General features: G+C 43.7%; 1 protein-coding gene across 1 annotated transcript in view; it reads left to right on the top strand.

Moving 5' to 3' along the window:
* The first annotated feature begins 7,803 nt into the window (after positions 1-7,803).
* IGSF22 (immunoglobulin superfamily member 22) overlaps positions 7,804-23,210 on the top strand; it is a 48,998-nt gene continuing 33,591 nt past the window's right edge. Inside the window, exons 1-8 of the mRNA XM_084855269.1 lie at positions 7,804-7,955; positions 9,463-9,562; positions 13,126-13,283; positions 14,213-14,344; positions 14,908-15,044; positions 19,678-19,777; positions 20,354-20,393; positions 22,594-22,771. Coding sequence (XP_084711395.1) covers positions 13,172-13,283; positions 14,213-14,344; positions 14,908-15,044; positions 19,678-19,777; positions 20,354-20,393; positions 22,594-22,771 — 699 coding nt within the window. The 5' untranslated portion in view covers positions 7,804-7,955; positions 9,463-9,562; positions 13,126-13,171. The remainder of the gene's footprint in view (positions 7,956-9,462; positions 9,563-13,125; positions 13,284-14,212; positions 14,345-14,907; positions 15,045-19,677; positions 19,778-20,353; positions 20,394-22,593; positions 22,772-23,210) is intronic.

Genomic DNA, 23,210 nt, shown 5'->3' with positions numbered 1-23,210 from the left:
CCTCTGTCTATTCTTTATTATGCACTACATACTCCAGTATTGTGAATGAAACTGCTATTGTGAATAGGAAAAACAGGCTGGATACTACATGAAATAGTGCGGCCCTGATTTTCTCAGTGGGGAAAAGATGCTATAGATCCTCAATGGGTAAATGCTTGTGAATGGGAAGTGGGAAGAAGCCTGTGTCCAAAAAGAGGGAATGAGGTGGAGGGGAAAGGGGTGGCTTCACAGCCAGATCACAGAAATACACACACCCAGGATTTAATGCAGGGGATGGGGCACCCTGCAGCAGAACCACTCTGGAGCTGTGTTTAAGAAAAACAATGCACTAAAACGACTTTCCAAAAATGTGCGTTTTCCAGAGGGAAGCTGCAGGGCGGCTGCAGAAGGGCGACAGCATCATCTGTCATGAATGACCCTGATGTGCTCTCCCTTCCACATTAAATTGACCATGTAGACTGGCTCCAAGAAAGAGATTCTGGGGTTGTGGGCAGCTCATTGAAAAAGTTGACATAGGCTCAGATTATACATTGCAGCTCGTCATGGGTAATTTAACCCATAATGAGCCATGATGCCCACGGGGTTGTCAGGTTGTGTGAACCCAGCGAGCATGGGTTATGCAAGTGTTAAACAACCCTAAAACAGACCATGGGTTATGCGAGATTTGCATATTCAAACCCCTGAATGTGTTTGCATATTCCAAATGGCGGCCACACACGCCACAGCCTCACCATGAGTTAAATAATCCATGGTAGGCTGTCATGTCATGAACAGTCCCAGTGTGGGCAGCTGTGAAAAAGGTTAACATCACGTTAGGAATCATTTGGAAAAGAATAAAAAATCTGCCAATATCATGCCTTTCCAAATCTATAGTGCAACCACACTTGGAATACTGTGTACAGTTCTGGCTGCCAGATCTCAAAATGGATGTTTGTTTTATTGTACAATATTATAACATAACACTTTTTTCAGTTTCTTAGCTAACATTACAATTATGATTCCTTTGCTGAAATTTTATAATGAATCAGTTAATATGATGCAATATGATCTAACATCTTAATATTACTAAGTTGCTTCAGTGCTACTAAATAAAATAGAACTAATAATAAAACAAGCAATGTACTTCCCAATTTCAAGGCTAACCTTGAAAGCCTTGAAGGGGGCCCAGGGGGAAGAAACATGGGTATTGCAGAGCTGGAAAAGGTGCAAGAAAGGGGCAACCAAAATGTTCAGAGGGCTGGAGCAACTTGGCTATGAGGAAAGATTACAACATTTGGAGCTATTTCGTTTAGAAAAAAAGACAAGTAAGCGGGGACAGGATGTTGTTGTTGTTCAGTCGTTAAGTCGTGTCCGACTCTTCGTGACCCCATGGACCATAGCACGCCAGGCCTTCCTGTCCTGCGCTCTCTCCCGGAGCGTGCTCAAGTTCATATTCATTGCATCCGTGAGGCTATCTAGCCATCTCATCCTCTGCCGTCCCCTTCTCCTTTTGCCTTCAGTCTTTCCCAGCATCAGGGTCTTTTCCAGGGAGTTTTCTCTTTGCATTAGGTGGCCAAAATATTGGAGCTTCAGCTTCATTATCTGTCCTTCCAATGAGCACTCAGGGTTGATTTCCTTTAGGATGGGCTGATTTGACCTCCTTGCAGTCCAGGGGACTCGTAAGAGTCTTCTCCAGCACCACAGTTCAAAAGCATCAATTCTTCGGCGCTCAGCCTTCCTTATAGTCCAGCTCTCACAGCCATACATTACTACTGGGAAAACCATAGCTTTGATTATATGGACCTTTGTCGGCAAGGTGATGTCTCTGCTTCTTACTATGCTGTCTAGGTTGGCCATAGCTTTCCTCCCAAGGAGCAAGCGTCTTTTAATTTCATGGCTACAGTCACCGTCTGCGGTGATCTTAGAGCCCAAGAAAGTAAAATCTGTCACTGCTTCCATTTCTTCCCCTTCTATATGCCAGGAAGTGATGGGGCCAGATGCCATGATCTTAGTTTTTTTAATGTTGAGTTTCAAACCAGCTTTTGCACTCTCCTCTTTCACCCTCAACAAGAGGCTCTTTAGATCCTCTTCGCTTTCTGCCATTAGGGTGGTATCGTCTGCATATCGGAGGTTGTTGATAATTCTCCCAGCAATCTTAATTCCGACCTCTGATTCATCCAACCCGGCATTTCTCATTATGTACTCTGCATATAAGTTAAATAAGCAGGGTGACAATATGCAGCCTTGTCGTACTCCTTTCCCAATTTTGAACCAATCGGTTGTTCCATGTCTGGTTCTTACTGTTGCTTCTTGACCCTCGTACAGGTTTCTCAGGAGATAGGGAAGGTGGTCTGGTACTCCCATCACTTTAAGAATTTGCCACAGTTTGTTGTGATCCACACAATCAAAGGCTTTAGCGTAGTCAATGAAGCAGAAATAGACATTTTTCTGGAATTCTCTTGCTTTCTCCATGATCCAGCGAATGTTGGTGATTTGATCTCTAGTTCCTCTGCCTCTTCGAAACCCAGCTTGTACTTCCGGTAGTTCTTGGTTCACATACTGCTGAAGCCTAGCTTGTAGGATTTTGAGCATAACCTTGCTGGCATGTGAAATGAGCGCAATGGTGCGGTAGTTTGAACACTCTTTGGCATTGCCCTTCTTTGGAATTGGAATGTAAACTGACCTTTTCCAGTCTTGTGGCCACTGTTGAGTGTTCCAGATTTGTTGGCATATTGAATGCAGCACTTTAACAGCATCATCTTTTAGGATTTTAAATAGCTCGGCTGGAATACTGTCATCTCCGCTAGCTTTGTTGTTACTAATGCTTCCTAAGGCTCACTTGACTTCACTCTCTAGGATGTCCGGCTCAAGTTCAGTGACCGCACTATCATGGCTATCAGGGACATTCAGATCTTTCCTGTATAGTTCTTCTGTGTATTCTTTCCACCTCTTCTGAATCTCATCTGCTTCTGTTAGGTCCCTGCCTTCTTTGTCCTTTATCATGCCCCTCTTTGCACAAAACGTTCCCTTGAGATCTCCAATTTTCTTGAAGAGCTCTCTAGTCTTTCCCATTCTGTTGTTTTCCTCGATTTCTTTGCATTGTTCATTTAAGAAGGCCTTCTTGTCTCTCCTTGCTATTCTCTGGAACTCTGCATTCAGGTGGGTATATCTTCCCCTTTCTCCCTTGCTTTTCGCTTCCCTTCTTTCCTCAGCTACTTGTAAAGCCTCCTCAGACAGCCACTTTGCTTTCTTGCATTTCTTTTTCTTTGGGATGGATTGAGTTGCTGCCTCCTGAACAATGTTACGGACCTCCGTCCATAGTTCCTCAGGCACTCTGTCTATCAGGTCTAATCCCTGAAATCTATTCCTCACCTCCACTGTATATTCATCAGGGATATGATTTAGGTCATACCTGAACGGTTTAGTGGTTTTCCCGACGTTCTTCAATTTAAGCCGAAATCTTGCAAGAAGCAGCTCATGATCTGAGCCACAGTCAGCTCCAGGTCTTGTTTTTACTGACTGTATGGAGCTTCTCCATCTTTGGCTGCAAAGGACATAATCAATCTGATTTCGATATTGACCATCTGGTGACGTCCATGTGTAGAGTCGCCTCTTGTGCTGTTGGAAAAGAGTGTTTGCTATGATCAGCATGTTCTCTTGGCAAAACTCTATTAGCTTTTGTCCTGCTTCGTTTTGTACACCAAGGCCATGCCTGCCTGTTATCCCGGTGATTTCTTGACTTCCTACTTTAGCATTCCAATCCCCTATGATGAAGAGGACATCTTTTTTTGGTGTTAGTTCTAGAAGGTGTTGTAGGTCTTCATAGAACCGATCAACCTCAACTTCTTCGGCCTCAGTGGTTGGGGCATAGACTTGAATTACTGTGATGTTGAATGGTTTGCCTTGGATTCGTACTGAGATCATTCTGTCATTTTTAAGATTGTACCCCAGTACTGCTTTTCCCACCCTTTTTTTGACTATGAGTGCTACTCCATTTCTTCTAAGGGATTCTTGCCCACAATAGTAGATATGATGGTCACCTGAATTAAATTCGCCCATGCCTGTCCATTTTAGTTCGCTGATTCCCAAGATGTCGATGTTCAATCTTGCCATCTCATGTTTGACCACCTCCAGCTTACCTTGATTCATTGATCTGACATTCCAGGTTCCTAAACAATATTGTTCTTTACAGCACAGATTTTCTTTTCACCACCAGACACATCCACAGCTGAGTGTCCTTTCGGGTTTGGCCCAGCCGCTTCACTCTTTCTGGCGCTACTTGGAAATACCCTCTGCTCTTTCCAGTAGTATATTGGACACCTTCCGACCTGAGGGGCTCATCTTCCGGCGTCATCTCTTTTAGCCTTGTGATACGTTCCATGGGGTTTTCTTGGCAAGAATACTGGAGTGGGTTGCCATTTCCTTCTCCAGTGGACCACATTTTGTCAGAACTCTCCGCCATGACCTGTCCGTCTTGGGTGGCCCTGCACGGCATAGCTTATGGCTTCACTGAGTTACGCAAGCCCCTTCGCCACAACAAGGCAGTGATCCATGAAGGGGGGGGACAGGATACAACAGTATAAAACTAAGTATGGTGTGGAGAAAGTGTATACAGAGAAGTTTTTCTTCCTCTTCCATAATAATAGAGCCCCGGGTTATCCAAAGAAGCTGAATTATGGGAGATTCAAGACAGACAAAAGGAAATGCTTCTTAGCACAATGCATATTTAAACTTATGGAATTTGCTACCAGAAGATGTCATTATGGCCACAAATTTAGATAGCTTTAAAAGGAGATCAGGCAAAACCATTGGATTACCTGGGATTCTAGTATTATGAACAAAGGAGAAAAACATCTCTATATACACTTTCTCCATATACACCTCTATTTTGTCCCCCTTTACTCACCTTTCTAAACTAAATACCCTTAAACATTGTAACTTTTCCTCACACGGGAGTTGTTCCAGTCACCTGATCTTTCTGGTTGCCCTTTTCTGGACCCTTTTCAGCTCTACGATATCCTATTGTAGGTGTAGTGACCAGTACTGCACACTGTTCCAAGTGTGATCATGGTATGATATTGGCAGGCTTGTTTTCAATCCCTTTCTTAATTATCGCTGTGAGGAGCCATGGGGGTGGGGTCACTGTGCAATCCCCCAGGTGTTCCTGGTTGCCCAGCAACAGTAACCAACCTCAGTTAGGGCTGGTTAAACAGTAGGAAAGGGAACCAGAGCAGGGGCTCTTTAAATGCCTCAATGAGGGAGAAGGAGGAGACAGGACAGAAGCAAAGGATAAAAACCTGAATGCTAGAAGCTCAGGACAGAAAGACAGAGTTGGAGCAAGACACTGAGGTGGAATGGTTGGAAAGAGGAGCTAAAAAGGAGCAAAGAACATGTTAAAAAGTGGATAGTGGGAAGGGGGAAAGAGCAGCTAGTTTCTCAATAGTCCAAAGAGCTAAAGCAGAGGAGTGGCTGCTAGGAAACAGGAGAGACATTCCAGTGCAGTCAGCAGCAGTCAGAAACATACAAAAACAAGTGGACAAGAAAGGACTTTCTCAGTTCTGTAGGAAGCTCAGTAACAGCCTACCTCTACAACTCACATAGTTATATAGGTATTCTCTCCGATCTTGCAGTTACTTACCTTTATAGCTCAATGGACATTCATCCTAGCCCTGCAGCTGCTTATCTGTACTGTGGCCGTCCATCCTGATCCTGTCAATACTTACCCATATTATACTGTAGGTATCCAGCCTGATCATGCAGATATTTACCCACATAACCCTGTGAGTATCCTGCAACTACTTACCTCACTCTGACCTTTCATCCTGGGTCCTGCAGCTACTTACTAGTATTGCTTCAGAGACATTTTGCCTTACCCTGCAGCTACTTACTACAATTCCCAAGAAATGAGTTTGAATCTACTGTTACTGACTTGAATGATCCTGTGCTTTAACAAGGATTAATAATGTCTATAGTTGCTGTATTTATGTGGTCACATTGTTCATTTGGGATGAGAACAGAAGAAAAGGACATGTCTTCCTTGGCAGAGCAGGCACACCTTGTGACAGTCACTAACATGGAATTCACCTTTTTCATAGCTCCTGTACTCTGGCTCAACCTTTTCATTGAGCTATCCACCATGACCTCATGATCTCTTTCCTGGTCGACCACGGCCACCAGCTCACACCCCATTACTGTATATATGAAGTAAGGATAATTTTTGCAAATGTGCGTAGTTTTACACATTGATCCACATTTGCAATTTTAATGCCTATTCACCCAGCTTTAAGAAAGCCTTTTGGAGCTCTTCACAGTCCTTTTTTGTTTTTACCACCCTGAAAAATTTGGTGTCATCTGTAAACCCTGCCACTTCGCAGCTCACCCCTAACTCCAGATCATTTATAAAAAAAAATTAAAAGTGCTGGTCCTAATACAGAACCTTGGAGGACACTGGCAATGTCTTGGTAACCACAAATTAATTTACATTAAAATCACTTAAAGCCAATGGGTTGATGTCTATGGTTAAAACAACAAGAAATAAGGCAAGGCCACAATCCACCAAGCACTGGTGTATAATCTCCATTTATTTTAATAGGACCTTTGTAGGTGCTGCTGTAGGCCTGTGTGTGTGTTTTAATGCAATCTTCTTCCAGACCCTGTCCTTTAATATGAGCACTTCTAACAACTTGAGGGAGAGGCAATTCCTGTAACAGCATATGCCTTATAAAAAAAGATTTCTCCTCTGAGAAGTTGTATTGCCTGTCTGAGTCAAGGTTTTATTATTATGTCTGACCTGAGTTCAAGTCCCAGTGGCAGTTCTAAGACATCTTCTTTACTCTTATAAGGTAAAGACTTTCTATGGTAAACTTTCCCCAGGGATCTGACAGAGAGAACCCTGAGTAACTCTTCCTGCTTCGTATAGTCATCTGGTCTTCCCACTAAAATGAGCATAAGGAAAATATGCCCTAGGAGCTAAATAAAGGCTCCCACATTGAGAGGTAATAAATGTCCACTGCACAAAGGAAGGGACAGTCACTGGGTTTCTTATGTTACTCATATTAAGGAAGGTAGGAGAGGAATCTGAGCTCCATAATCTGAATGTGAGATAATTTTTTGTGAAACATGGGTGTGTCTCTGGAACTAATGGCTGAGCTACACAGTGTGACATAGGGGTGCCATCAAAACAGGATCCCCCTGTCAAGTTCTCCATTAACTTGAAGTGACCTACCCCATGTGATGTCACAACATGCATTTCTTTGCATTCACCAGTGTCAACCAATGAAGTGCAGTGGAGCTGGGGAAATACACAGTGTTATTAGGATATGACACTGGGTAAGTGAAGCTATATAATACAAGTGAAAGGAGAAGCTGTAAGTTATAGGTGAAACTATACATCACAGGGGAAACTTGAGAGGGAGAGTTTGTTACGTTTCCAGTTGCTTTGCTATGTCCCAATATAAATCAAGAGACCACACAAAAAGCTTAGTAAAATGTTTAATAACATGTCCTGGAGGAGCTTTAGATGCAGTTACAGCACTTGCAGGCTCTTGAATGCACAAGTGTTTTCCATGTATGATTGTAGCTCTGCAATTGTAATGTCTAAATGGGAGCTTATACAGGAAAGATTTGAAATATTCTACTGCACATCCAGGTAGTGAATCCTTCCAACACAATTTTCCTGTGGACATTATAGTACCAGGGCAGCAACTCGAAGACTGTGGTATCTGCACATCTACAGCTGTAACTTTTACAGGAAGACATTCAGGAGTGGAATATTAATGGGGACACGTTGTACAGTAACATTTGAGCCACATGGCATTTCCTGGCACTAGTCACATGGCACTAACTGGGGCCTGGACATACTGTTCTTCACTTGTCTCCCTTTCCATAACAACACCTCCCAGTTCACAGTACAGAAATGTTTGCAATACTCCTGTGAAGTCGGGGTACTGCTATTTTATCAGGTGGACATCTGAAAGGTAAAGAGATTTTCCATATTCACCTTCGTAAACTGTTAGAACGTAGGGAGCATCCATCTCAAGCTAAGATTGCCAGTTTATCTTGATTTTGTCAGGAAAGTCTGGTAAATCATCATCGCGCTGCAAATGGTAAGACTTCCAGATGAGGAAAAGTTTATAGGATTTTGAGAATATTTAAATGATGTGCATAGTGACTGACATGCTTGACCACATGCACTTTATGCTATTAAAATAGCAGGCACCTTGCTCTGATCTGGCAAGAGCTCTTTGGCCCTATATAAGCATCCTGGTGCACATACACACAGAGGTATACCAGGGTGAATTGCTACATCCTTTGCTTGGAAATGGTTAATAGTTCTGAAGAGGGCAGCAGCCACTGGTCTGAGCTGGCAGCAGGGCATGGAAAATCTACTTTAAAATAATTTTCATTCCTTCATTCTTGTTTCTGATGCTGATTACCAGCATTTAACATGACCATTTTCAAAATCGTCAGACTAAAATGAGGTGTCCTGCTGCCTTGTTGTACATGAGCAAAGGTGAAATAATTGAACGTCTTTTAAAGAAATAACCACCAAGTGTAAGGGGTATTATAAGATCACAGCTTTTTCAACTGAAAGCCAAACTACAGATTATGTTAATCAGGTAGGGTGTAGCTGAGGGTTTGCTTTATTCTTTACTCTAGTGGAAGCATGTGTGGCCCTCATTCAGACCTGATACCATCCAATACCAGGAAGGGAAAATATCCCTCCTCCCCCCCCCCCGCCCCCGCTTCCCTAAAGTTAGCACAAGAAAAAGCTCCATTAGCATCAATGAAGACTTTTTGCTTTTATTAACAACTCACTCTGGGGGTGAGGGGCTGGGGAAGGGGGGCTATCAGGAAGCAAATTGTGAGGAGGAAAGTTTAATCCTGCTACGTGGTGGTCCCAATCTGAATTGGGGTTGTGTGTGCTTACACTGGAGTGAAGAAACAACTCTAATCCTCAGCTACAGGCTATGTGATTAGCTTTGTTGTTCAGTCTTCAGTCGTGTCTGATGCTTCGTGACCCCATGGACCATAGCACGCCAGGCCTTCCTGTCCTCCGCTCTCTCCCGGAGTGTGCTCAAATTGCATCGGTGATGCTATCTAGCCATCTCATCCTCTGCTGTCCCCTTCTCCTTTTGCCTTCAATCTTTCCCAGCATCAGGGTCTTTTCCAGTGAGTTTTCTCTCCGCATTAGGTGGCCAAAATATTTGAGCTTCAGTATCTGTCCTTCCAGTGAGCAGTCAGGGTTGATTTCCTATAGGATTGACTGATTTGACCTCCTTGCAGTCCAGGGGAGTTGTAATTAGCTTAGCGTAAGGTATAATTTGATTCTGAGACTGATTCCGAAGAGGCCAGGCTTGTCATAGCTTAGTGCTGTAGTTTTCTTCATATGTGGATGGGCAGCACTGTGACAATAAGGCTACAGTACTTTAAAAACATTTAAACTCATACACAAATAAATTACACATACTTGTGTACCCTTAGGTTTTGTCACCGTCTTACGTCATTTCTACACATCTCACACATGAGCTGCTTCCATCATAATTTTCGGCACTGGTGAAGGCTAATACAGGATACAAAGTAGGTGAGCATCATTTTTAGATATCCTAGCAGGTGTTTGCATGACTGATGTTCACATAACATCAGTCATGCAAACAAAGAGCCCTTTTTAGTCATCATACATCCAGGCACGCTCTGAGAACATGCTGTATTTAACTTTTAGTAACTGTTGGTTTTGCCCTTGAAGGTTTGTCTGCTTAATACTCTCACAGGCACAATCCTTGATATGTTTCTCAGAAGTAAGTCCCCCTGGGTTCAATGGGATTTACTCCCAGGTAAGTATGTATAGAGTTGCAGCCTAAGAATGTGAAACTGTTGAAGCTGCAGAAATGGATGTAACTACATCGCCCACAAGGGGCCAGTGCGTATTTAAAGTTTGAACTACACAGACAGACAGAGCCATATTTGAGATATGCTGAGGGGCCCAGCTGTCTCTCAGAGTCTGGCAAGACTCTTTAGCAAGTTCACATTGGATACAGGACTCAGAAGAACTCACTGATGCTCCAGAAACTCGCTTTCATAATAGAGTCCGCCAACAGGCTTTGTGGCCAGAAGAAGAAAAGGTACCATTTACAAGTCATTTAGTTTGCCTGTTATATATGTTGGGGTATAATATGAATTTTTGCATTGCAGTGCTTGCTGTGGGGGAGTTCTTCAAGGGGGTTTAAATGGACTTCCCAGCCTCATATATTCTAACACATGGGTCATATCCATAATATTGAGGTAACTGGCACTTTGAATAAGTGAGATTCCTATAGTGTTGCGGACTGTCACCAAACCAGAATTAACTAGCTTGGCCAGGCATGGGGAGGTTGACACTTTTCTTTTTCTTCCTTGTATCTCCACTTCAGTGTTAGTCAACAGTCAATATGCATGAATTACGTATACAACAAGGGCCAAAACAGACAAAACTTTAAATCTGTATCTAGCAGCTACAGCTTTTCTCATGTTTACTCTAGAGCAGGTGCAAGGGCCCCAATCCAGATTGGGACCCTAGCCTGGGGATAAGGGGGCTTTAAATATCCAGATCAGGCCCCCTACACTTACTCCAGAGTAAAAATGAAAAAATGTAGCCACTAAATACAGATTTGTCTGTTCTTATTTTATTTTATTTTATTCATTTTATTTACTTTTAAACTGCCCAATAACCAAAGTTCTCTGGGCACTGTACATTAAAAACATACAGTACAAACATTAAAACAACAACAAAAAACAGTGCAGAATAAAAGCAAGCTGCAAAGAATAAAAAAAATTACATCACTATAACACCAAATTAAAACCAGCAGCAGGACAGAATACTAAAAGTGCTAAAAACAATTATTTAAATGCCTGGGAGAATAGGTAATGGAATTTATTATCTCTTTCTGAAGAAGGAAGCAGCACAAAGAAAGTTGCATCCATGTGAAATGATGGTATCATGGGAACCATGAACTTGGGTAGTGATGAAATCTGAATAAATCAGGACGGGTTCTCACATGTAGTCCAGTAGAAATGCTTCTGTGGGCCAGAGGATGAGATCCGTGCAAAAGCCATAGTGTGTGACAGCGACTTGGTGTGTCAAACACCCTGATCATATAGGCAACATTCACACCGGTGGCAGCCTCTACAACAGTGTTGTCATGGAAACTCCATGATCTTGGTGATAGATACGCTTGGTGGGCGGCTCTCTGTAGAAATGTAATGTAGACTTTTAAATAAAATAAATAAGCGAGCACACCTGTGCTCTGGAAAGCACACAATACGAAATGTCATCGTTGTTGTCAATTCCACCCACCCAATGACACCGCCCCACCACTTCCACTCCCAAAAAGGCCTTCTGTAACTCAGGAAGTGGGTGACCAAGATGAAAGCCTCAGATTATGTCTTCAATGATCAGGCAGTGAGGGGCTGCTCTGTGTCAAGATGCCCTTGCCATACCAGTCTGAACAGGTGGTGGGATCATATCTCACCAGTGTTAAAACAACTCCAGTGGCTCCTGGCCTGTTTCTGAGCTCAATTCAAGGTGCTGGTGCTGACCTTTAAAGCTCTGTGTCATGCTTTCCCAACCTAGTGCCCTCCAGATGTGTTGAACTGGCTCAGGGATGCTGGGAGTTCAACACATCTGGAGGGCACCAGGTTGGGGAAAGCAGCTCCACACAGTCTAGGACCCATACCCCTCCAGTCTGCCTGATCATTGAAGACATAATCTGAGGCTTTCATCTTGGTCACCCACTTCCTGAGTTACAGAAGGCCTTTTTGGCTGCGGTGTCCCACCTCTGGAATGCTCTGACAAGGGAGGCACACCTGATGCCTATGTTATATTCTTTTTGGTGCCAAGCAAAGATCTTTCCATTCCACCAGGCTGTTAAATCTTTTTAGTCCTTTGAGAACACAGTCCTATGGGATGGATGCCTGAGAAACCAAAGGCTCTGATCTCAAAGTCCCCTGTCTATCCTAAGCCCTACTGGCAAGAGCCAAGCAGGCCAGAAGAACAACAGAGGCCTTTGTTTCCTGTCCTTTTGTTTCTGCATTTAGAGCTAGGTGGGCCCCTGAGCACATCTAGCTTGCTTACCTAGCTACGGGCAGGGACAGGAACAGAAAGTTCCAGTGGATCCACATCTCCTCCTCGCCCCTCCTCTCCCCGCCCACTGACATGCCCCCTTTCCTCCCACCCCATCCTATTCTGAGGCCATGACACTGACCTTGGAAGAGGAGCCCCTGTGGAGCTTTCCACAGTGGCTGGGAGCCATGCAGGTGGGGGTGGGAAACCAATTGGACCCCCCTCCAAGTTCGTAGCTCTATTGCCTGGGGGGATCCACCATATCTTATGGCCCCTGGCATGCCCTCCCAGAGACCATAGAATTGATCTCTAAGAAACTGTACAAAATTTAGCTCTTCCTTATTTGTGTATGTATTGATTATGTATTATTGCTGTCTTTTCACTTATTTTATTGACGAAGGTATTATTTTTATTCTCTTGTTGGCTGCCTTGAGAGCATCCATGCTGAAGGTTACAGGATATAAATTTAAGAATAAATAAAATAATACCAGTGTACTCAGGTGTAGCCCTTTCCTGTTGTCAACAGGCGTGAATGACAATCATTCACTTATATGGGAGGGAAACAATGGCTGGGTTCACACAACAGGACAACCCACACTCAATGTTGCTGTTGCTGTTGAACCATGGGTTGTTGAGTTGTGTGAACCCAACCGCACTAACAAACCATGGTATGTTAATCATGAACAACCCATGAAGAGAACCCATTTTTGTTGGGTTGTTTGTGGTTAACAAACCATGGCTTGTTAACTCAGCAGGGTTCACAAAACACAACAACCCACACTCAACCCATACTCAACTTTGAGTGTGGGTTGTCATGTTGTGTGAACCCAGTCACTAGGTACATTTGGAGACATCATTGAGGGGGGAGCTAACCCTGCTCCCTCTTTCTGGTGACCCCCGCCATTGAGATCAGGCCTGCTCCTGTCTGCTTCGTTTGGCCCCTTTGTTGGCACAGCCCCATCCCGTATGCTGTTTCTTGTCATGGAATGTGAGAATGGACACTGCACTTGCTTTGGCTGAGTAAAACACTCAAGCTTTTTATTCCACAGCTCATAAAAAATACTGTGATCTCTGGAAAACCCAAAGGCATTCATTATGGCAACTGCGGTCATGCATATGGAATCACAATTCCAGCAGCAGCGCTCCATGGAGGTCTCCAGCTCCAGCTCAGTGCAGCACATGTCTCAAAGGACCAAAATTATGGGAGGCAAGTATCATGACAATCTCCAGAAGTTCAGAGTATTCTTTGGGGTGGTTTGAAAATACTAAACTAAAACCATTGGTCCAAATCCAGCTAAAATAAATTGTGACTCAGGAAATAGGACTTTTAAATCTTCATCATCCATCACCATCGGTATTTATTGTTTAGCTAAAGGTCAGCATGTGGGACTTTGGCCATTACCAATTTGCACTGGTTTGGGGTTGATTGCTGTTTGGGGGAAAGGGGGTGGGGCAAAGGAAAAAGGTGTGGCTCTCTGAGGAATCCTACAGGGCCACATTTTGCCCCGACCCAAGATTCTGCACCTCTGCTGTAGAGCACTGGGTACACTAATGAAGGTGGATGGATGGATGGATGGATGGATTAAAGGTGCAGTCCTATCGGTTGTGCACTCCGTGATCAGAAGCCCCTGAACTTGGAGACAACCAATCATCTAATGCAGGGTGGGAGGAGCGGGTCGGATCTCCGACTCCTCATTCTGAGGTCAGAGTGCTGTCTCTGACCTTGGGAGGGGGACTCCAAACAATTTGATGGTCCCTGGGACACTTGGCCAAGAACCATAGGATTGCTCCCTAAATCAGAAGAGCCTATCACATATGATGCCACTTAACTGCTTATATTAACTACAGCTCACACTAGTATAAATTCTCTTGATATGTGCTCTGTGCATCCTACCTAGGCCTAGACCCATAGTGAAGACATGAGAGAAGCCCATTACTGAGGTTGTGCGTGTTATGAACCACTATTTCCAGTGACTATTATATATTGTAGGCACTCAAAGGAAAAAAGAGGCATTTGGGAATTTAACCCTCAAATAAATTAATTGAAATACCTCACTGTACCATATGTTCTTTTGAAAAATTCTCTGAAATCTGGACAGCCATTTTATATGATTAATATAAGCCTGTGTCTGACAGAGGAGGTGGTTTCTCGGAAATCCTCTTCTGTTGTGGAGTCTTTCAGCATGGTCTCCCACTCCTTTGAGATCCCTGCAGGAGAGAGCATCCCAGAATTTGTGGAGAAACCTCATCCACTAACAGCCCATGAAGGTAAGCAGCATAGTCTACTTATATACTAATAGCAAACTGAATGCTCTGACTGCCAGTCCTCCTGTGGCCAAAACATCACCATTCATAGACAAGAGGGAGTTATCAGCAGGCTTGGGGAAACCCCATGATTTGCGGAAGTACCCAAAAATGTTAGGGAAAAAACCCAAAGGGAGAGAAAATGCTCTAAAACAGCCCAATGAGGACTGAGCATGCTCAGCTGGCATGGAATGCTGACTGGCTGGGCAGGGAAGGACAACAGAAAACTGCGAGGGAGTGGGAATGGAATGGGAGTAACCTGAATAGGAGCCATCCATACTGCAATACTTGGTTGCAGATTCTCCTTGCGTATCCTAAATATCACCGCACCATCAAGGCAAACAGTATCTTAAGACACATAAGCTAAAGGAGGCCACACAAAAATGGCACATGGAGCTGCCTTCTAGCATTCATGTGTGGAACTGGGTCTAGCTGAGCAGACTAACCTTTAGCACAAGACAGGTAGGCTGCCATTAGGTAGAATATAACGAGTATGTCATTTGATATTACTCTGCATTTACCTACAGGAGACAAAGCTGTATTTCGAGCCAAAGTGAAGGGTAACCCCAAACCCACTGTAGCATGGAAAAGAGAAAGTGGGATACAAATCAAAGAAGGATCAAAGATATTTTTCGACAGCATCAATAAGGAGTATGTTCTTAAGGTAAGATATGTGGCTTTTAAGATCCCTTTCCTCACTATAGCTTACTTCTCTGCTTCTCAGTAGCATGTTGTACAATTTTTCAGCTGCAGCCTTCAATACTGTGGTTTGCAGAAGTCATACTCTAATCACACCACTCGCAGCTGTAGTCAGAGGAACGTTTACTAGCACCTGCATAGAGGCTTTGAAAGGACTTGGAAGTGCTTTTAATGTAATCACAGGGGTGTGGGGAGAAGGAGAAGCTCTCATAAGACTAACCTTTAACCCCTAGACCACTGGTCTCCATTGACAGATCTCAGTATGATGGGACCATGAAAGATTTAGGATGAACACCAGGATTCTACCATTATCTGCATGTTATACACCAATGTCAGTTTGGTTTCTGATTTTATTTTCTAATGTTTGGGATCAAGCATTATGTCCTCTGCACCGTTTACTCCGAAGTCCCACGGAACTTTCTGCAGAACTGCTTGCTATCACAGAATCATAAGATTGAAAGGGGCCTACAAGACCATCGAGTCCAATCCCCTGCTCAATGCAGGAAGCCTGATTCCCAGTCAGTCTCCCATCCAAGTACTAACCAGGGCTGACCCTGCTTAGCTTCCAAGATCTGATGAGATCAGGCGCATCCAGCCCATTGCTAAGTAGCTTCCCTTGAAAGATTTTTTCACTAACTTATCCTTATCCATATCTCAGAAGAAAGCTACATGCAGGCAAATGCATATAACAATGCCTATTCCCCCCCCCCCATTTTTTTTTAATCAAATGCAGCCTGGAGGAAGTGGGGGAGATAAATTTTGACCTATAATGCTGACCATTTTCCCACTCAGTGTGCCCCCTTTCTCCAAATGGGTTCTAGACGCGTGTTTATGCATCTTGCATAAACCAGGGCCCATATGCATCTTGAATCCCACAGGGGGAAAAACAGCTTGGGATTTTAAGTGGAAAAACAGCTAGTGGGGAAAGGATTGAGCATATGCGCACACACATGCCCCTCTGCTCAGATTGCAGCCTTCTGGGTTGCTTTTCATTTTAAACAAATCTCTCGAGGCCTTGTCACATGTGTTTGTGTCGTCTGGCTCATGGGCTATAGCTGCTCTTTGGTGCACCCTATGCACCAAAGAGTGCAACCCTATGCAGTGCAACCCTATACAGGTCTACTTAGAATTAAGTCCCATTGTGTTCAATGAGACAAACTCCCAGGAAAGCATGTATAGGATTGTACCCTTAGTGGTTTGGGCTGCAATCTGAGGAACATTTTGTTGTTGTTCAGTCGTTCAGTCGTGTCCGACTCTTCGTGACCCCATGGACCATAGCACGCCAGGCCTTCCTGTCCTGCGCTCTCTCCCAGAGTGTGCTCAAGTCCATATTCCTTGCATCGGTGATGCTATCTAGCCATCTCATCCTCTGCCGTCCCCTTCTCCTTTTGCCTTCAGTCTTTCCCAGCATCAGGGTCTTTTCCAGTGACTTTTCTCTTTGCATTAGGTGGCCAAAATATTTGAGCTTCAGCTTCAGTATCTGTCCTTCCAATGAGCAGTCAGGGTTGATTTCCTTTAGGATTGACTGATCTGACCTCCTTGCAGTCCAGGGGACTTGTAAGAGTCTTCTCCAGCACCACAGTTCGAAAGCAACAATTCTTCGGCACTCAGCCTTCCTTATAGTCCAGCTCTCACAGCCATACATTACTACTGGGAAAACCATAGCTTTGATTATATGGACCTTTGTCGGCAAGGTGATGTCTCTGCTTCTTACTATGCTGTCTAGGTTTGCCATAGCTTTCCTCCCAAGGAGCAAGCATCTTTTAATTTCATGGCTACAGTCACCGTCTGCAGTGATCTTGGAGCCCAAGAAAATAAAATCTGTCACTGCTTCCATTTCTTCCCCTTCTATATGCCTGGAAGTGATGGGGCCAGATGCTATGATCTTTGTTTTTTTAATGTTGAGTTTCAAATCAGCTTTTGCACTCTCCACTTTCACCCTCAACAAGAGGCTCTTTAGATCTTCTTTGCTTTCTGCCATTAGGGTGGTATCGTCTGCATATCTGAGGTTGTTGATAATTCTCCTGGCAATCTTAATTCCGACCTGTGATTCATCCAACCTGGCGTTTCTCATGATGTACTCTGCATATAAGTTAAATAAGCAGGGTGACAATATGCAGCCTTGTCGTACTCTTTTCCCAATTTTGAACCAATCGGTTCTTCCATGTCCGGTTCTTACTGTTGCTTCTTGACCCTCGTACAGGTTTCTCAGCAGACAGGTAAGGTGGTCTGGTACTCCCATCTCTTTAAGAATTTGCCAGAGTTTGTTGTGATCCACACAATCAAAGGCTTTAGCGTAGTCAATGAAGCAGAAATAGACGTTTTTCTGGAATTCTCTTGCTTTCTCCATGATGCAGCGAATGTTGGCGATTTGATCTCTAGTTCCTCTGCCTCTTCGAAACTCAGCTTGTACTTCCGGTAGTTCTTGGTTCACATACTGCTGAAGCCTAGCTTGTAGGATTTTGAGCATAACCTTGCTGGCATGTGAAATGAGCACAATTGTACGGTAGTTTGAATACTCTTTGGCATTGCCCTTCTTTGGAATTGGAATGTAAACTGAACTTTTCCAGTCTTGCGGCCATTGTTGAGTGTTCCCAATTTGTTGGCATATTGAGTGCAGCACTTCAACAGCATCATCTTTTAGGATTTTAAATAGCTCAGCTGGAATACTGTCATCTCCGCTAGCTTTGTTGTTAGTAATGCTTCCTAAGGGCCACTTGACTTCACTCTCTAGGATGTCCGGCTCAAGTTCAGTGACCGCACAATCATGGCTATCAGGGACATTAAGATCTTTCCTGTATAGTTCTTCTGTGTATTCTTTCCACCTCTTCTGAATCTCATCTGCTTCTGAAGGTCCCTGCCTTCTTTGTCCTTTATCATGCCCCTCTTTGCGCAAAACGTTCCCTTGAGATCTCCAATTTTCATGAAGAGATCTCTAGTTTTTCCCATTCTGTTGTTTTCCTCGATTTCTTTGCATTGTTCATTTAAAAAGGCCTTCTTGTTTCTCCTTGCTATTCTCTGGAACTCTGCATTCAGTTGGGTATATCTTCCCCTTTCTCCCTTGCTTTTCGCTTCCCTTCTTTCCTCAGCTACTTGTAAAGCCTCCTCAGACAGCCACTTTGCTTTCTTGCATTTCTTTTTCTTTGGGATGGATTGAGTTGCTGCCTCCTGAACAACGTTACAGACCTCTGTCCATAGTTCCTCAGGCACTCTGTCTGTCAGGTCTAATCCCTTAAATATATTCCTCACCTCCACTCTATATTCATAAGGGATATGATTTAGGTCATACCTGAACGGTTTAGTGGTTTTCCCTACATTCTTCAATTTAAGCCGAAATTTTGCAAGAAGCAGCTCATGATCTGAGCCACAGTCAGCTCCAGGTCTTGTTTTTACTGACTGTATAGAGCTTCTCCATCTTTGGCTGCAAAGTACATAATCAATCTGATTTCGATATTGACCATCTGGTGATGTCCATGTGTAGACTCGCCTCTTGTGCTGTTGGAAAAGAGTGTTTGCTATGATCAGCGTGTTCTCTTGGCAAAACTCTATTAGCCTTTGTCCTGCTTCATTTTGTACACCAAGGCCATGCTTGCCCGTTATCCTGGTGATTTCTTGACTTCCTACTTTAGCATTCCAATCCCCTATGATGAAGAGGACATCTTTTTTTGGTGTTAGTTCTAGAAGGTGTTGTAGGTCTTCATAGAACCAGTCAACCTCAGCTTCTTCGGCCTCAGTAGTTGGGGCATGGACTTGAATTACTGTGATGTTGAATGGTTTGCCTTGGAGTCATACTGAGATCATTCTATCGTTTTTGAGATTGTACCCCAGTACTGCTTTTCCCACCCTTTTACTGACTATGAGTGCTACTCCATTTCTTCTAAGGGATTCTTGCCCACAGTAGAAGATATAATGTTCACCTGAGTTAAATTCGCCCATGCTTGTCCATTTTAGTTCACTGATGCCCAAGATGTCGATGTTCCATCTTGCCATCTCATGTTTGACCACCTCCAGCTTATCTTGATTCATTGATCTTACATTCTAGGTTCCTAAACAATATTGTTCTTTACAGCACAGATTTTCTTTTCACCACCAGACACATCCACAGCTGAGTGTCCTTTCGGCTTTGGCCCAGCTGCTTCACTCTTTCTGGCGCTACTTGGAAATACCCTCTGCTCTTCCCCAGTAGTATATTGGACACCTTCCAACCTGAGGGGCTCATCTTCCGGCGTCATCTCTTTTAGCCTTGTGATACGTTCCATGGGGTTTTCTTGGCAAGAATACTGGAGTGGGTTGCCATTTCCTTCTCCAGTGGACCACATTTTGTCAGAACTCTCCGCCATGACCTGTCCATCTTGGGTGGCCCTGCACGGCATAGCTTATGGCTTCACTGAGTTATGCAAGCCCCTTCGCCACAACAAGGCAGTGATCCTTGAAGGGGGAGATCTATCTTTATCAAGAAGCAATTGCTTTTAGTCAACGTACATTTGACCCAAGGTACCTCAATGTTTAGTGGGAGCATTTTGCTGGCTGTATAAAGTCTCCAAGCACCTTTCACTGCCCATTTTTGCCTGTCTTCTTATGTTACTTCCTCTTTGCAGCTGGAAAGCCTCACGCCAGATGATGCAGACAATTACAAGTGTGTTGTTTCTAATGAACACGCTGACATCATCTATACTGTGTCCTTGATTGTAGCTGAATGTAAGTATAAAGCACACAAACCTAACAAGAGTTTGAAAAAAATCAAATCCCATTATAGAAGCAGAATGTTTCCCTGGAGCTTTTCCTCGGATTAAAGGACATGGGAGCCTTATGATAAATGTGTAAAGACCACAGATTTCTGACTTATAAGCTACGTGATTTCCCCAGCACCTGCAGCAGGCCCTCTGCTTCCCTTAGAACAGAGGTGGGGAACTTCAGCCTGGTGGCTGAATCCGACCCTCCCAAGATTCCCCAGATGACCCCGCCCCTTCCTCCAACCACCAGTTGTTTGGTGGTTTCCCAACAATTGTGCAGGTTTTCCTGCATTCTAAAAGGTTGAAATGCTTCTTCTAAAGCTGAGTTACTGGCAGGAAGGGCTTTAAGCATTTTTTGGCCCTGCCCCTTTTGCCTTTGGTCCCACCCACCACTGCAATGTGGCCCCTGAGAGCATCTCCAAAACTGAATTTGGCCCTCAGGTGGAAAGAGGTTCCCTGCTGCTGCCTTAGAGGAATGTATCAGAATGTAGGCTGTCTGTATTAATTCTCTTATTTTAATTTTGCTTCATTTTTTTAAAAGGTCAAGAAAAGCTGGATTTCAAAAAAATGTTGAAAAAAAGGTGAGATCCCTCTACCCCCACTCCCACCCCCCATCCCACCCCAAATTAAAGTTAGGGCAATTTTTCAAGAAGGGTAATTTCCAGATTGTCCCCCTAAGTGGGTAGGATGTGGGTAGGATGCTAGGCTACAGGCAGGGTGAGAGGCAGTAGTTGCTGCTCTTGTAGATGACTCCCCCAATGCACGAGAGAGACCATGACAGGGAGAAGGATCAGAGCATGGCTGTTGATGTGAAATTTATTTTTAACATTTCTAGATCCGCCAAATAAAAATACAACAGAATAAGAAACAGCATGTCATGAACCTTCATGTAACCTAACGTTGAGATGCAATAAAAATATAAAACTGCAGACAGAAGCAATAAAACCAAATTCAAATGCTTGGGTAAATAAGTATGTCCTGATTTGGCAATGAAAAGATTGTCCTGGCCAGGGTGGGGGAGCGGTTTCCAAAGTCAGGGTGCCACCATAAAGAAGTCCCTCTCTTCTGTACAAACATAACTTACTTCACCAGCAAACAGTATTTACCTGTTTGTTTGTTTGTTTGTTTGAAACATTTTTACCCCCACCTCTCCAAAGTTTTGAGGCAGCTAACCAAATAGTAGTGAAATCACAATAAAATCCAACATAATCATAAAAACACAACCAAATCAACAAAGAGATCATGCAGAGAGAAAACAGCAGCACAAAGGATAGCTCCTCCTTCTACCTATTCTGTTCCAAATTTCTGTATGAAGAGGTTCATTTATGAAAAAGTAACAAAGATAAATTTCAGCAGGGAGATCATTCCATAGCCTTGGAGCTATTACAGAAAAGTGCTTGCTCCTTCTTGCTACAGTTCTGACCTCTCAGAATGATGGACCTTTGAGAAGAGTGGAGGGGAGGCAGAGGCAGAGGCACCTTTAACGTTTGCCCTTTTCTCAAGCCATGGAGGTTGGGGAATCTCTTGGCCTATCAGAAAACACAATGAGCAGTAAAGTCTCAGGCAAGGATCCATCAGTGATGTTACCATTGACTGGGTTCACACAACATGACAAGCCACACTCAAGGTTGAATATGGGCTGAGCGTTGGTTGTCATCGAACCATGGGTTGTTGTTGAAACATAGGCTGTCATGTTATGTGAACCCAGCTGCGCTAACAAACCATGGTTTGTTAACCACAAATAATCCACAGTTTCACAGCCCAAGCCCAAACCATAGGTTCTCTTCATCAGTTGTTCATGATTAACAAACCATGGTTTGTTAGAGCAGCTGGGTTCATACAACACGACAACCCATATTTCGACGATAACCCAAAGTTCGACAATAACTCACACTCAGCCCATACTCAACCTTGTGTGAACCCAGCCATTGCTTCAGAGAGCCCACATCCCCAACTACAGATCAGAACATTCACAGGGAGAGGTGGGAAATCATATCCATGGCTGAAGGGCTAAAGGAAATCTGAACTAGAGTGTTCATCTATGAATCACCAAGAAGAGGACACTCATTTGCATAAAATTTGCAAATGCTAATCTATATGTATCGAAGCAAATGTAGAAATAATTGTTAGAATTATTAGAAATAATTGTAATTTAATAGAAATACAGTACATCTCACCACAGTGTGGAAGACTGTGGCCAGGTGACCTATATGCCTTGCTCAATCTGCTGTCCAGGTGATGGGCAACATCAAGGCCCAGCTCTTCCTTCTGATGATTCCAGGCTTGGATTTCACAGGAGTCCTTCAAATAGAGGACACCTTCAAAATAGAGGACAGTCCTCTGGCACCCTTCAAACAGAGGACTGTCCTCTGTATGGCCACCTTATTCTGAACTGGTTTAATCATCATGGTTTCCCTCCAAGCAGGGGAACCATGATAACCATTAGACAGAGTGAGGTAGCCACTTCAGGCACCTGATTTGGGGTATCAACAAAGGGCAGCAATTTGTTAGTTATTCAGTGTATCATTGTTTTGTTTACTGTCAAGGAGGGGAAGAAGTGCGTGTGGATTTTTTTTGTCTCAGGTGTCAAAATAACTTGACAGTTTTGGGTGCTATACAGCTTAACTGTAGGGCGGGGTGGGGGGGACATTTGCTGCTCTGCCTCAGGCAGCAAAACGGGTTGGGCCAGTCCTGCCTTCAAGAGACCTGGGTATTGTAGTTTCCCCTCTGCTTAGGAAGTGCCAAATGTCTGCCCCCGTGACCTTGTGTGCATGCACATAGGGGGCTCCCAGCACCAAAGAAAAAGGGCAAGAAGGTGATAGGCGAAAAAGAGATGCTGGAGATTCTCTCCAACGTACCCAAGAAGGACTTTGAGAAAGTCTGCATGGAATATGGCTTCACGGATTTCCGAGGACTTCTTAGGAAGCTGAAAGAGATGAAGAAAAAAGTAGAAGTTGAGGTTAGTTATGCCATCACATATCATCAGACATGCATTTCTGTTTCTGGGTGCACCTTTCTCTATTTCAATTGCACTGCAGTAATTTTCTTCAGATGCATGTTATCTTATCTGCATATTAATGAGGGAAGGATTAGTTCAGAGGGTAAGCTGAAATATGTCATCTACAACACTTAGAAGAAACCTGAAATCATTTCTGGAATTCAGAACTTGGGTTTTACAAGTAGAAATCAGTAAAAAGCTTCTTCTTTTTTAAACCAAAAACTGATGTGCCAGTTTGTTTTTTAACCTACATTATTTTGGAACATTTCACCATAAGGAACTTGTATGCCAAGAGTAAATATATTGGTCTGTTGTGGCAAAAACAACAAAGGGTTGGATCCAAAGGTATCTTTCTATGAACAGAGCATTGGATGCAGTGGAGCTTCTGCAAATGGAAGTG

The sequence above is a fragment of the Heloderma suspectum genome, chromosome 1 (assembly GCF_057233095.1).
Source record: "Heloderma suspectum isolate Gila_16-S chromosome 1, 16-S_ref, whole genome shotgun sequence".
Classification (NCBI taxonomy): Eukaryota; Metazoa; Chordata; class Lepidosauria; order Squamata; family Helodermatidae; genus Heloderma; species Heloderma suspectum.
The sequence above is the reverse complement of the archived record's forward strand: the minus strand, read 5'-3'. Positions and strand labels throughout refer to the sequence as shown.